General features: G+C 41.0%; 2 protein-coding genes across 2 annotated transcripts in view; one reads left to right on the top strand and one right to left on the bottom strand.

Annotated features, from left to right (window-relative positions):
* UBAC2 (UBA domain containing 2) overlaps window positions 1–16449 on the top strand; it is a 124992-nt gene that overhangs the window by 50310 nt on the left and 58233 nt on the right. The gene's annotated exons all lie outside the window — the stretch shown is intronic.
* On the bottom strand, window positions 14042–15260 carry GPR183 (G protein-coupled receptor 183). Its single transcript, XM_018564638.1, has one exon. It carries the CDS (start codon window positions 15258–15260, stop codon window positions 14145–14147), a length of 1116 nt encoding a protein of 371 aa, XP_018420140.1. The 3' UTR covers window positions 14042–14144.

The raw sequence follows: 16449 nt of genomic DNA, 5'->3' as shown, positions 1-16449 counted from the left end.
TGCATTGACCCTTTCCCTGCCACCGCCGTAAGGCATACGGCGGAACAAAACTGTTCCCAAATGGCCAGCTCAGTATGCCTTAAGGCGATGGCATTTACAGTTCTGCTATAAGCTCATGAACTTTATAGCAGAACTGTTCCCTGGACTGTCCCCTTTAAATTAATAGCTGTCATCAGCGTCTGACAAGCCACTGTTGACAGCTATTAACAAAAATTCCGGCGGGCCCCCTGCCGGTTCCGCTGACGCTGGCCGTCGGCATATGGAGCCTCTCATCCCTGCCTGGAGCCACCCCAGGCAGGGATCTGTGTCTGCATTGATCCCCCTGCTCTCCCCCCGCTTTTAGGGGCTGAGGCAGCGGGGATCCGAAAAAAAATCTATGGCAGGGGAGCGAGACGCTCGATCACTATGATCACTATGATCACTATTCCTCCTGGCCGGAGAAGAGAGAGGAGCTGCTGTCATCCTGTCAGCGCCATGCGTGGCCAGGCGGAGGATCGGTAAATATCGGTGATATTCACCGATCCTCTGTGCAGAGCAAACACTGGAGTGATCATCTGATCACTCCAGTGTTTGTAAATAGCTGTTTGTAAATAACTGCGGACACATAGTACTATGTGTCCCCAGTTCTCAATTAACCAGATGTGATTTACATCACTTCCTGTTCATTCATTAATTTCTGAATGGGGAGTAGCACTCACTATAGAGGCTTCTCCCCATTCAGCAACTGGTGATAGTAATTTTTTTTTACCATCGGCAGTTTCCGAATGAATGGGAAGCCTCTGTACTGAGTGCTTCCCATTCATTGAGTGCTAAGGCTGCAGAAAAAGAAATGAGGACTCTGTGTCCTCAATTGCTTTTTCTATTTCAAAAGGGAAATGTCAGGGGTCTGTTTTAGACTCCTTATATTTCCCCGTTGTTAGAACGCATGGCAGCGCATGGCAAAGCTTTGTAACGCATTCCCATGCGTTGTGATACCTTGTGTTGCAATAAAATATACGCCTGTAACATTTTATCACAACACTAACAGTGCAAAAACGACTTTTAACATAAGTCGCTTATTTACAGTTTTGCATACCTTCATTTTTTTACCTTTTTGCAAAATGGCGCAATTTGTAATTTGCAAATATTTGTTAACACAATACAGTTTTATCTTTTAGATTTAGTCAGAAAATTGTTTTTTTTTTGTGTGCTGATACTGATTTTAGTGCTTTTATCAATTGAATTGTGTATTTTTATTTAATATTAATTTGAAAAACATTTGCACAATTATCGCAGAGCCTACAAATTTAGTAGCACCTTTTTATTCTACCGGGCCTGCGCTTTCAGAAAATATATGGTTTGGGGGGTCTTTTACAAACACTAGCAACGCAGCAGTTGAAAATCAAATCAATGGGAAAAATTGCAAAAATGGTGTGGCCAGCTGAGGTGCAAAATGTTCCAGAGGGCTGGGCAGCGAAAGGGTTAAATGTATGCACCTGCAGGCAAAAAAAATGAGAAAGCAGCGTTTTTCTTCATTGCTGAACAGAAGATAAGTTTGTGAACATAACGCCTGCCACCTCATACCAGGCCCTTCTACTTCACTCTCTGTAGTGACTTTGGGAAGTTCTTTTTATTTCTTTATTTAGAATCTGCACAATCATAACTAACTACAGCCAGCCAATTTTTCCTGAACTTTCATTTGTGCTACCATCTATTTCAGTGGGCACTTCAAATCTATTACAGCATTATAAAGTACACGCACTTTTTTAACAACACATTTGAATGCAGAAAGGTATTTGTTTTATAACATGTTATATTTTATAGGTGTGAATGGACCTTTACCCCCTTTCACTAAAAATCACATCAGCGTGCAGCTCTGCATGCTGATATCAAATTATCTTACGTTTGTTAAACATTTGTTTTCTTTTTTTTTCTTTTACTAACAATTACTGTATTTCCACTTCCTGGTCCTCTTAGGCATTAGTGATGTAGCTCATGTATAAGAGATGCATCCTGCGATGACTACATTGCAAAACATTGCTGGGAAATATCATCTGTAAACGGCAGAATCTCACAAGATTTTAGGGAAAGGCATTTTTAATGTGTAATTTACTGCGACTAGCTGGAGGCATAATGATTCTCACATTCTATATTTAGAATGTCGATTATTCGGCTATCAATTAAATTACCTGTGCGACGCACACGCCACACCCACCGCACATGCTGGTCAAGCCGCGCACGTTGTGGACATGCCTCTGCTCCTCTCCTCCCTGTGAGCTTCCTGACTCGCCGCTCCCAGCCGACAGTCAAGGGCCCACGATTCAATGTAAGTCACTCAGCAACAACATTCTAAACCTTTTTAATGTTTCCCCCCCAAAAAAGCGGCACACTGCATAACACCTGCAACTATAGAGGAACAACAAATCCCAGCAATAATACATTAAAGAGCCTGTATAATGTATTATTGCTGGGATTTGTTGTTCCTCTATAACTGGTCAGTGGTATTCTGCATTGCGTCGTATAATCATTATACAGCGCAATGCAGAATAACACCATCTATAGAGGTCTACAAATCCCAGCAATAATAAATTATACAGCGCAATGGAGAATAACACCAGCTATAGAGGAATACATTAGATCCCAGCAATAATACATTAGTGTTCCTACTCGCCTTAATGGATCAGTGCAGAGTTCAGTGCAGAGATTGAGTCTCTGAGAAGTATTAGAAACTTTTAGGGAGTTTAAAATTTTGATTCTTGTCTACAGTAGCTGATATTGTAGAGAACTGGGAATGATTTTGTGTCTCAAAACCCAGCCATATTCATGTTTGCATTGCCACCTCCTGGCTGACATTGACACAGCAAATGTTCTGTGTATCAGATATCTGCACTCTGTTGCTGCCACCCTGTGTTAACAATATAAAGTGGAATACATCCTGACATTACTGAATGTTCTTGAAAAGGAAGTAAGGTTCAACCAAAAAAAACCAAAAAGATTCCAGGATTTCAATGGCAGAAGAGTCTCTTCCGTCCTAAAAGCTTCTAGCTGCATTTTTTTTTCCTGGACACTAAGCCGCAGGGGATCACTGTGGCAGGTAAGTCTGCCATCATGTGCTAATATGCTGTGCTTACTCCCACATGATGGCTAAAAGCTCCTAGGGACTTCTTTTTATTTATTTACCCTCCTCACTTTGCTGTCACTTTGAAGTGTATGTACACCCTAACAAAAACGTTTTCTTATTTGCTTCCTTTTGGTCTGCTAAATATACCATTGCAAGTTTTATTATTTTAACTGTTCGATAGATGCAAAAAAATACCTGTTGCTTTTGTTAGAAATTTTGCGCTAGAAATGAAATTGTAAGGCTTATAACACATGCTTTGGAATTGAGAACCAAAAATACACTGCGTTGTCATATCAAAAAGGAAGGTAGGAACACACTATATTTCTGGCACATCATCAATTATTTTTCTGTACTTGTTTAGAGGAATAAAACATGAGGAAATGTCTATCCCAGAGTTTTTTTAATTTTATTTTGGCTTGATGTATGTTTTTTACATAATACCTGTGAACATATTTTTTTCACCTAAAGTGGACCTCTCAAGAAAATTATTATTAAGCCCCCACCCTCGAATAAAAAAAAATTACAAATTTAAAGCTAAACACACCCAAAGGATTTTAAAAAAAAAAAGAAAAAAAAACAATACTTTTTTAAGCCTGGGTTTTGGCTGCTACTTGAAGGCAGCATTGAAATCAATGTCATTACTTTGCTTACTGGAAAAGCTGAGTACTACACAATGCAGACCAGTGCTGTGTATTTTTACCAAATTTGATTTTCATAAAACTACTTGAAGAAAACACCATATTGAGTGGTCAAAAAACATTAAGATTTCTGAGGCCTCTTATAAACACTACCACAAAAAAGCATATGTGAGAAAGCCACCAAATTATCACCAATAATCTGTTTGCTTATATACAGGAAAGATCTTAGTTCTACATATTTGGGGTAGCCACCAAAAATACTCCTTTTAATATTATTATTATACAGGATTTATATAGTGCCAACAGTTTGCGCAGCACTTTACAATATAAGGCAGACAATACAATCACAATGCAATTCAAGACAAGATGGTAAGGAGGGCCCTGCCCGTGAGGGCTTTACAATCTAAAAGGGAGGGAGAAGTGATGCATGAGGAGGTAGCTGTGTGGGGATAAATTGTTTGACAACGTGATGGTTTAGTGGTTAGATTGAGGTGGGATAGGTTTCCCTGAAGAGATGAGTCTTAAGGGATCGCCTAAAGGCAGTCAGAGTGGGAGATAGTCGGACAGGTTGGGGTAAAGAGTTCCAGAGAAGTCCCAGAGGCCAGCATGGGAGGAGTTGATGAGGGAGCTGGAAAGTAGGAGGTCTTTGGAAAAGCAGAAGGGACAGTCAGGGTGAGACTGTGAGACAAGGTTTGAGATATAGGCGGGGGCAGAGTTGTGGATGGCTTTGTAAGTCGTTGTAAATATTTTGAATGTTATGCTTTGGGCGAGAAGGGGGTTGCAGACACTGAGTGGTTGGTTAGGTGAATGATTCTGGCAGCTGCATTCATGATAGACTGAAGGGGGGATAGCCTGTGCAGAGGTAGGCCAATGAGGAGGGAGTTGCAATAGTCAAGACGAGAGATAACAAGTGAGTGGATGATTAATTTAGCGGTTTCATTGGTGAGGAAGGGGCGTATTTTGGAGATGTTATGAAGGTGAAGGCAGCAGGATTTGGATAGTGATTGGATGTTGGGAAGAAAGGTGATGTCCGAGTCAAGGATGACACCTAGCACTTTGGCAAGGAGGGAGGGTTGGATAGTTGTGTTATCAATCTCAAGGGTAAAGTTGGGGGAAGGTGCACGGGCGGGAGGAAATATCATGAGCTCCATTTTTGAAATGTTGAGTTTTATGATGTTGTGACATCCAGACTGATATGTCAGTTAGTAGATTAGTGACACGCAAGGACACTGAGGGCGTGAGTTGTGGAGCAGAAAGCTGTATTTGAGTGTCATCGGCATAGAGATGGTATTGGAAGCCATGTGAGGTTATTAACTGACCAAGGGAGGAGGTGTAGATAGAGAAGAGAAGGGGTCCAAGGACAGAGGCTTGGGGGACCCCTACAGGAAGAGGAGGGGAGGAGTTAGATTTGTAGGTGACACTAAAGGAGCGCTTAGGTAGAAAAAGAACTGAGAGAGCAGAGTCTTGTACGCCAAGCGAGTGACGTTTTTTGAGGAGGAGCAGGTGGTCAACAGTGTCAAAAGCAGCAGAAAGGTCTAATCGTAAGCGTAATGAGTAGTGGCCATTGTTTGTAGCTGTTAGTAAGTCATTAGTGAGTTTTAGGAGGGCGATTTCAGTGGAGTGTATGGGGCGAAAGCCAGGCTGTAAGGGATCGAGACGGTCGTTATCAGCGAGGTGGCCCGCTCAGACGGCTGTAGATAAGGCGTTCTAGGAGTTTGGAGGTAAATGGGAGTAAGGAGATAGCTCTGAGATTGTTGAGGTTGGCAGGGTCCATTGATGTTTTTTTGGGTATTGGGGTGACTAGTGCATGCTTTAGAGGGGAGGGAAAGATGCCAGTAGAGAGTGAGAGATTGAAAATGTGAGTAAGAGAGTGTAGGATAGAGCACGAGGGTGACCTGAAGTAGTAGTAGTGATGATCTGCAGTGAGTTCAGATAGGATCTGGGCTTGCTAAAATAGTGTATCTGTTTGCAGAGGTGAAAAACTTGGTGGTAAATTGCTGATATGTATTAGTTAAGCTGGCTTCAGAGAGGATAATGGGTGGGAGTGTAACTTTATAACTAATCTTTTTGATTATATACAGGCAAGATGCAAACCATCTCCAAAATATTAAAGTCCATCATCAGTATACACAAATCAACTTTTTATCTGTCAACACAACTCTGTTGGGGAAAAAAAAATCACTAAGACTCAAGAAATATCTCTAGGAGAGGAGAGTTGGTGGGGATGTGCCTGTTCTTAATACTGTTGTTGTAATCTCTGTGATTTATAGTAAAATGTGGACTATGAACATGTGGATGTATTTGTGGTTTTAAAAAGTTCCATCTTCTAGTGTGAATTCATTTTTAGTAAAGTGGTGGTGAATAATGGCATTGGGGTTTAACCTCCTAATTTGACCTGTTACAAAGGTGGCTCACACACCTTGGGGGACGCACCCTTGACCTTGTCTTCTCTAACTTTCTAACCTTACTGATCTCATCTGTTTGGGTTTTCTTTCCCACTCTCTGACCTTTTTTAAAGAAACCTTTCCTTTGAGAAACATGGTTGCAGCCATTTTGACTTCCTAGTTTTGAAAATCATGAATCACCATGAGTCATCTCAATAGCTAGTTCCTGTTATGTTCCATTCGGATCGCTTAATACCACCTTGGCATTTATAATATACTGTTTTAAACAGCACATTAAACATAGAAAAAAAATAATCTAAAGGGATTCACTCCACCCAAAAAATGGTATTTTAGTTTTGGTAGTTAAAGGAGGACTGAGTCGCATGCTGACTTCTTACTGCTGCATGCTCCAGTGATAAAATGCTAGCTGCATTAATTTATCTTGACCTTTTGGCTTTAATACTTTGGGGGTGATTTACTAACCTAAACACACGCACGCACCAGGTGCGTGTGATTTTTACACAGCAAAGCGTATTTATCAACCAAAAAGTCTCTATAAGCATGTTTCTACTAATGCCATATATGGAGAAATCATGCACATGATGCATATATAATGCTGCTTCACAGTTTAGACAAAAATGGTTAGCTCATGCATTTACATTCCTGCATTCATCAACGCAAGCAACACAATGTAGAGCTAATTTACACAACATCACCTTGCAATTCAGGGCAGGGCTTTGCACAACACACCTGCTGGGTGTGTACACACTACAAAGGTGTTTAGATTCCACCCATAGATCATGCTGGGAGGGAACACACTACAGAGGTGTATACATGTTCGTGGTGTGTTTATAAGGTTAGTAAATCAACCCCTTTGAGTCACTGACCTGGAACAAGTATGCAGAAAGGGACATCTGACATTACTCTGACTTTCCTGACATGCACATGGCATGACAATGGTCACTGACTGCATTACAATATATCACACACCCCAAAAAGGTAGTGGCTTTTTTGAAGGGACTAAACCACACAATTGTAAAATTATTTGATTGTTTTTACAAAATTTAAATGGCATTAAAAGATTGAATAAACATCTAAATCGGAAAATGCATGATTCACAGTGTTTTGTTTTTATAATTTATAAAAGCCTGGGAAAGTCTCTTGTTTGGGATTTATAGGTCTCCCAGGTTCCTCTCCTATACATTTAGTGATTGCTGATCCTGGCTCCAGCGCAGGGTTTACTCTTCTCTCCACTTTCAATTTAATCTCCCCTGGGACCTGTAGTCAGGGCTCTCAGCCTGGGAATCAGACAAGTCCTGTCTGAGAGAGCAGTAAGGTTGGTGAAAACTAGCAAACTGTGTATGTGGATGCCGACAAGCGATAGGCTTGCTCACCCTGGTAGTTAGGACCTATATTTTGTTAGCGAAATTAGTGCCGGGATACGGCTAGGTTTTTGAGTTGATCCTTTTTTTGTTTCTTGTGAATGTTTCTTGTGAATAATTTGAATATCGTGCAAAAGTTAATTTATTTCACTAATGCAACTTAAAAGGTGAAACTAATATATGATAGACTCATTACATGCAAAGCAAGATAGTTCAAGCCGTGATTTGTCATAATTGTGATGATTATGGCTTACAGCTCATGAAAACCCAGATCCACAATCTCAGAAATTTTTTGGCAGTGTGGGCAGGTGCCAAGTCTTGCTTCAAAATTAAGTCAGCATCCCCATAGAGCTCGTCTGCGGAAGAAAGCATGAAGTGCTCCAAAATCTCCTCAATATGGCTGCCGCTTGAGTGGGGCAACACAGAATAATAACGTGCTGGATTAGTGGGGCTTGAGTGGGGCAACACAGAATAATAACGTGCTGGATTAGTGTGATCCTAGTTCATTTTATTACTTCATTGCTGTGCTGTATGTGTATCGGCCAATGCCTTGGCTGGCGCTCGTGCAGAACAAGTTTCTTGGGCAAACTCACCTGCCCAAGTGGCTCCGTCAGCTAGCAAAGGGAAGGGGGGAGGAGTCCGGTGACGTCATGGACATCGACGTCACCGGATCTCCGACGGAACTCCCGGGAAGACCCGGAAACCAGCGGAGAGGTGAGTACCAATCAAAATAATTTTGCTCGATCAAAAAAATTAACGATTAATCGAGGAATTCACATCCACCGCAGTGTGAAATTCCTCCATCCATATTATTTAAGCATGGATGGGGGAATTTTTTTTTAGATATTTTCTTTCAGCCCAAAAGTTAAAGCAAAAAAAAAATTACTAGTGTATACCCAGCTATACAGAATAACAAGGTGTGGGAAAGAAGTGTCAGATCGTTACCTCAAAACAGATTTTTTCTCATTCTTTCTCACAGTTCAGCCACAAGACGACATAGTCACAGCCACGTCCTTCAACCTGGGAGCCACATGGACGTCACCTGACTCCTCCCCCCTTCCCCAAGTGGCTCAGTCGGCTAACAAATGGAAGGGGGAGGAGTCTGGATGTCACAGACATTGACGTCACCGGACTCCTCCCCCCTTCCCTTCGTTAGCCGACGACGACTTGGGGAAGGGGAGAGGAGTCAGGTGACGTCGATGTGGCTCCCAGGTTGAAGGATGTGGCTGTGGGAAGACCCGGAAGCCGGCTACACACACACACACACACACACACACACACTATATTGCCAAAAGTATTGGGGCGCCTGCCTTTACGCGAACTTTATTGGCGTCCCATTCTTAGTCCATAGGGTTCAATATTGAGTTGGCCCACCCTTTGCCGCTATAACAGCTTCAACTCTTATGGGAAGGTTGTCCACAAGGTTTAGAAGTGTGTCTATGTGAATGTTTGACCATTCTTCCAGAAGCGCATTTGTGAGGTCAGGTACTGATGTTGGACGATAAGGCCTGGCTCGCAGTCTTCGCGCTAATTCATCCCAAAGGTGTTCTATCGGGTTGAGGTCAGGCCAGTCAAGTTCCCCCACCCCAAACTTGCTCATCCATGTCTTAATGGACCATGCTTTGTGCACTGGTGCTCAGTCATGTTGGAACAGGAAGGGGCCATCCCCAAACTGTTCCCACAAAGTTGTGGGCATGAAATTATCTGAAATGTCTTGGTATGCTGATGCCTTAAGAGTTCCCTTCGCTAGAACAAAGGGGCCAAGCCTAACCCCTGAAAAATAACCCCACAACATAATCCCCCCCTCTACCAAACTTTACACTTGGCACAATTCAGTCAGGCAAGTACTGTTCTCCTGGCAACCGCCATACCCAGACACGTCCATCGGATTGCCAGACAGAGAAGCGTGATTCGTCACTCCAGAGAACACGTCTCCAATTCTCTAGAGTCCAGTGGCGGCGTGCTTTACACCACTGCATCCGACACTTTGCATTGCACTTGGTGATGGGAGGCTTGGATGCAGCTGCTCGGCCATGGAAATACATTCCATGAAGCTCTCTACGAACTACGCAATTTCAAACCTTTCATACTGCCTCTTAGACCTTTCCTTATGAATGTATGCAAATTACCTTGTGGTAGGGTAAGCTAATCATGTTCCTTCCTTCACCATCCAAACGGCTCCCAGACATCTCTTGAGCTGTAAACAATGCTGTTATTCTCCCCTCCCGACAGGTCTGCTGCTTTGGGCTCATATTTTATAATTAACATGCTAAGATGCATTGCACCAGTGTAAACTAGCCACACGCTAATGATTAATATTTCTACTTTAAATTAATTTCCATGTCGTAAAACATGTGCGTCTTACTGCAGAAAAAAGCCCCTTTTAAAGGTTTTCAGCAGTTATTGGTGGGAAAGTATAACCTGATTTCCATGAAGCTTACATCAAGCTCAAGCATAAAGCCCTTTTACCATTCTTTAAAATATTAACCTAAACTAAATAATTCTGCTGAACCATGTGATTTAAATATAAAACACAGACTGAAAATTGTATTAGTCTTTATTATTTACCTTATTTGCTTATGTGCAGTAAAAAGAAATATGAAACACAGTTTGCATTTATATACAGTATTTACAATGTTTCGCCCACTGTGTAGTTTTTTTTTCAAGTTACCACTTTATTTTGTATCAGCAAAGACGCTTTGTAGTCCATATGCTAGTAACAACTCGATAGATATTATTATTCATAATTATATCTTCCAGGTGACAAAGTAACACATGGACTTGAAAATGACTTCTTAAATTGACCACACATTATTAAGCTGCCAGAATCTCCAGCGCTTCCTGTTTTACACATTTGTAAAAAAAAAAAAAATGTAGAGGTTAGAGATGGTTTACACATTCACTCACATGTAATTTTTATGTCGGTCGCGTGTGACAAACCGGAAGGTATGGACACCCTCCCCTTTTTCTAGTAGACTGCCATCTCATTTTGGCAAGCCATAGAAAGAACCCACAAAAAGGCTGAAGCCACAGAACTCCTTCGTGAAGCAGTTTTTTTTAAATAAAAAGACTCATACGGGGGGAAAATATATACAGTTTTTGCATGATTTTAGCATTTCTCGTTGTGTTCATTTTAATAGGTGGCTTAACACACATTATGTCAAATTCCTGATAATTAACTGAATGGCAGGTTTGCGTTTTTATACAAGTGTTAAACACTCAGTCTATAGGAGTGTCTCTCTCTCTCTCTCTCTCTCTCTCTCTCTCTCTCTCTCTCTCTCTCTCTCTCTCCACTGGTCTGTATATAGATTTGAATGGGACACTGCTCTTGCTGTATGGGTATGGCTCACTCAAGTCGAAGAAGGTAAGTATGGACCTGCGTGGAAGCTCACTGCTGAGTATTTTGAGGGGGCCTATGAGGATTTTTGCACACAGTCTTTTTGGCGTTTAGAATTACTTTTGCCATTGTGTGATTTCACTTTTTCTTTCTTCAAAATTATGGGTATTTTTTATGTAATTATTTAAAGCAGGGTTGGCAACAGACCCAGACATACCCGTCGACCACAGCCATGTAACAGGTAGATTGTGGCCCTGATGTGCCAGCTCCTGACCCTGCCCTCCCCCTCTCAGATCAACGTGGCATTGAAGAGCTAAGGAAAGTCCTAGTCTCCTCCTTGGCTCTGACATGCTATATGGCACAGCCAAGGAAAGTCCTGGGAGAACTTCCTCACTATGCCAGTTTTTTTACTCCTGACCTCTATACTGTGTGTTGTATACTACTGACCTCTTCATTGTGTGTTATGTACCACTGACTCCTGCATTCTGTATTGCATATTACTGACCTCTGTAGCCCATGTTATATTCTACTGGCCTCCTGAACTCTGCGTTACTTGCTCCTAAATTATGTGTTACATGCCACTAGCCTCTGAACTCTGCATTACTTACTACCCAATCCCAAAATCTGCATTACTTACTGCTGACCTGAATGCTTCAAACCTACCTTACTGTTTATTGGGGCCTTGGTAGGTTATATCCTAAAAAAAAAAAGTGTACAGAGTCCTGGTGATTTCTTGTTGTTAAATTCTCCACCTCTCCAGGGTTGCCAACCCCTGAAGTATGGAAACCCTACAAAACCACTCCCCTTTGTTATGGACAATAGCAGAGGGGTGGCATTCTGTAGTGCTATCCTGTTTGTGTTTTTGTGATACAGTAGATTGAGTATGTGTTGTCATCATAGGGCTAGAAGGAAGTTAGTGGCAGGACCATCAGCTAAAAATAAAGGGGAAAAAAGCTTGAACATGAAACTAATGCAGTTACCACATCTAAGGACTGGTAAGCTGCCATATATATATATATATTTCTGGTTTATATATTCTTTAACGATTTTAACATTGAATTTAAACAACACTGCTTGCCATTATGGTCCTCTTCTTTTGATATGGTGTCAGTACTCCTCCTTCTGTAGAGAAATGTCTGCTTTTGTAGCTGCTGGGATGCTGTCATGTATAGCCCAATCAGGGAATAGCTACACCTAGTCATGCGCACAACCCTTTAGATTGACAGCACATTACTTCATCTGCTAGAGCTTAGGGAAATTATGTAAAATCCCTGCTATGTTCCTCCCACCTCCTTGAGCACTGTCTACCTCGTTATTAATGGTAAATGCAGCTGGGAAGCTGCATTCATTCTGCACCTTGCTAAATGGCATTTCTTAGAGGTAAATGTACATTTTCTAAGCGGTAAACTGCATTTTTTTTTTTACATGCCAATATGCCTTGAAAATAACTCTGAAAGGAAAAAAAACCCCAAAGACTGTAGATGGACTAAGCCGCTATGTTTGAATCAATTTAGGCATGTAGGTAACAGTGCACAATACAGCTGGCACTCATAGGGTGCTTCGTGTAGCCATTCAAACAAACTGGTGCCTCGGAATGAAAGCTACCTAAAATCTTCAGGCACCATTTATTTTAGTGAGATCCAACGAAACAACATTTTGATAAGAGTTTTATGTGTATTCGTGCATCCTTTCTGTTCCCAGACGTGTGGGGGAAAATAATCTACACCACGTGGGAACCCGCATATTCTGGGTTTTCATGAGATATTTGCTGGGAGATGGGAAGAGGGAATATCTACTCACGTGTGTTGAATATAAAGAATATCTAGCAGAGATATCAGGGCTAACAAGAATTGATTGGTTATGTGACTATTTTTATTATCTTAAAGTGCATCTAATTTCAAGGACAGAAAAGTTATTTATTTTAGCATACTAGTCTCTAGATGTGGTGGCTGCATTATTTTTGATTCTTTTTTTTTTTCAGGCTACAAAAGTAGCAAGTAGAAGAAAAAAATATGTTGATCCTGATACAAATCCAGTGTGCTTGTAACTTCCTGCGTTCTAAACTGAAATCCGAAATCTGAAACAATGTTATCAGCTATTCCATATCAGCTATTCAATTTTCCAGTAACACGTTTTATACACATTTTATTGCACACACTAGGGCAGTGGTGGCGAACCTATGGCACGGGTGCCAGGGAGGGCACGCTGGGCCCTCTCTGCTGGCACGCGAGCCCAGGTTCAGGGACCACCAATGGAAATAGATCAGACCGTCCTGGATCGCCTCAGTATGCAATCAGGGCCAGTCACAATCTGGCAGCGGCCTCTAAACAGGCAGATTTTACAGGCCGCCCCCTGATTGTGACCTGCCCAACTACAGAGGCTATCCGGGACGTTCTGATCCCCCGTGAGAGCCGCACAGCCTTTCCCCCTCCCCTCCTGAGAGCAAAACAACCTTCCCCAGCCCCCCCGGGAGCCTCGAAGGCCTCCACTGGGAGGGATAGTTGTGCTGGGCACAGTGTACCTGTTTTCTTCCTCAGTATGTTTTTTGGTATGATATGATAACAATGAATGGCAATACTACAATACTACATACATTTGTACAGTTTCTACTCTACAATCTACTCCTACACCTTGCAGGCTTTGTATCATTGAAAAATAAATTCAGTGACCATCTTTGTAATTGATATCACCGAAACCCCCTCAAGCCTCATTCTAATTTTCATATATCTTACAAACTGTGTCATCAAGAAGGTAGAACAATCCAGAGGCATCTTTTTTTTTTATGCTGAGGTAACATGAACATTTTTTATATTTTTTTATTAGTCTTATTTGCTTCCATTGCCCTTAGTTATTCTTGTTGTATTACTTGTGTTCATGGTTTAGCAATATGCATTGTAAATAGCACTGCTTGCCATTGTGAAACTCTAAAAGCTGTGTTGGAAGATGCTATGATGACACCAAACAAAAAAAGCCTTTTTTCTTTAAAGCAGAACTAAGGGCAAACTATAAAGTCAGACTGTCTATACCAATAAGACCAGGCTGTCTGTTTTTGTTTTTTTTCTTGTAAGTAATCCTCGAACATTTTGTAAATATCATCTGTTGATCCTGCCATTAGAACCATTAGATATACACTTTGTTTGGTAGGGTGACAACGCTCACCCTACTGTACAGAAAGGACTGCAATGTTGTCACCCTTGCTATACTTGCCATATATTATACAACATATTTTATCAACAAAGTAGGACAATCCAAATCATTATCCACTTTTTTCGTTTGCTGATATTGACATGTTTTGTATTAGTCTTATTTGTTTCCATTACCCTTAAATATTCTTTGTGTTTTACTTGGTTCGTGGTTTAGAGGTATGCATTGTACTACTTGGCTTTCCGTGATATCACGTGAGCTTCCATCAGCTGCTGGTCTTGTGGCGCTGGAGGAAGATATGCTGGCTTGCCTCCTCAGTATTTTCATGATCTGATTTTTGTATCCTTTGCATGCAAAGAAGTATATGAAAGGATCCAGGCAGCAGTTAAGGTTCATGAGACACACAGTAATATGAAGTACGACATGAAAGATCTGCCTCTCGCTGCAGTCTGGTTCATATGTTAGCTTTTTTAACATATACTGTGTGATAGCAATGTGATAAGGAGTAAAACAGATGAAAAACACCACGATGACTAAAATGATTGTGCTGGTTGCTTTTTTGTTGGTGCCAGATTTTTCTGTCAATGGATTTTTCTTTGCAGTCTGGCACAGTTTGAAGCTTATTTGTGAATAGCAAAACAGTATAATTATTAAAGGAATGAAGTATCCAATGAAACATGCACCAAGAAGCATAAACGGCAAATGTTCAATTTTTTCAAAGTTGGGGTATTCCATACAGGTAATCTTATTATTTGACTCTTCATTTGACATTTCTAGTAGCAGTAGAGGAAATGTTTGGAAAAAGACCAGCAGCCAAACCACAATGCAGATGATTTTCGCAGACCTCACCCTCCGGATCCTGTTAAAACGGTGTGGATGTACTACGGCCAGAAACCTGTCGATGCTTAAACAAGTCATGAAGTTTACACCAGCATAGGTGTTTATGTAAAGGAAAAGGGCAGTGATACGACAAAATGCTTCTCCTAATATCCAGTTAAAGCCCAAGGCATAGTATATAATTCTGGTAGGTGAGGCAATAGCAAAAAAAATATCCGAGATAACCAAATTCTTTGAGTAGAGAGTGGTAGAGTTGAGCTTCTTTCTGTTTTTGTGGATAACAAACAAAGCCAGTATGTTTCCAAAGAGTCCAAACAGGAAGATCACACAATAAAATATGGGCAGAATAATTCTTGCTGTGTTGCGGTGGAAGTACCAGTCACATTTCTCATCTGAACTGTTGGTGACATTCATCTTTACAACACTTCTGGAAAACATGGTGGACAATATACAGTTATTACATATGTGCAAGTTATTTTTAACAGATCATTATTGCACATTGCTTCATTATTATTGCAGCAAAATCCCTGAGTACACCAGAAAAAAATGCTATTAATTTCCAGTGTGCATATCTGTAAAAAATAAGCCAATGCAACTGGACTTGCTGTATTTTTCTTGAAGACTTTTCACTGGACATCCGACCAGCTTTCTCAATTCAGAATGACTTGTAAAAAAAATTATCTGGGAATAAATATGGTGAATGTTGCTCCAATTCACATAATCTGTTAGTTGCAACCAGGTGTTGATTGCACTTGCATAATTGGAGCCTAGGAGGTTATTAACCTGCCCAGAGAGAGGTGTTAAAACAGCATTGTATGTAGCAGACAATAGATGTCTCCCCCCACTCACCTCTAATTCAAGCTTGGCTTCTCCATTTTTACATAAATTGCCTCTTTCACACCTCTTTTAAACCAGTCCTCCTCCCTGTCTAGGATGCGTACTTGATTGTCTTCAGCGAGTCCAGTTGCCTTTTTTTTACAGATATACCATGACCTGGATGAATAAGAACCTTCACAGACAATTTCCAGTGTGTATATTTGGGTTCACAATTTTTACTGCTGCTTGGTAATTTCCTAAGCTCAACTTAATTCATATAAAAGGAAAATGTGACTTCTATTAAAGCCCACCTCTAGCTACTAACAAATCCCATCAGTATACCTCTCTTTATGCATCCCAGCATGTCATTTTGATTAAATAACACCTTACCTGAAGGAAGAACTCCAGGTATGTAATACGTTAACCCTTGCAGGCTACTGCCCCACTGCAAGGGTTAACTGCTCGTTTTGGTCTATGGGGCTAAAATAAAGGAAATATACTCACCTGAACCTCATAGTTACATAGTAGGTGAGGTTGAATAAAGATACAGGTCCATAAGGTTCAACTATTGTGTGTGTTTATAATGCTAGCGATTCCCATAACCCTGTATGTTCTGTAAACTGAGAAACTTATCCAACTGTTTTTGTTTTTTTTAAAGCTGTATCAGCAGAAAACCTTAACTGCAGAAGTGAATTCCACATTGTTACTGCTATCACAGTAAAGAACCCCTTGTGCAGTCTGAGATTCTACCACATCCCCCCTCGATTTCTTCAGTCCCCATTGATGAGTTTGTAGCTCTCTCTCCATCTCC

This window comes from Nanorana parkeri, unplaced genomic scaffold (genome assembly GCF_000935625.1).
Source record: "Nanorana parkeri isolate BGI_ZX_2015 unplaced genomic scaffold, ASM93562v1 scaffold768, whole genome shotgun sequence".
In the NCBI taxonomy this organism is placed as follows: domain Eukaryota; kingdom Metazoa; phylum Chordata; class Amphibia; order Anura; family Dicroglossidae; genus Nanorana; species Nanorana parkeri.
This window is presented reverse-complemented; position numbering and strand designations above follow the sequence as displayed.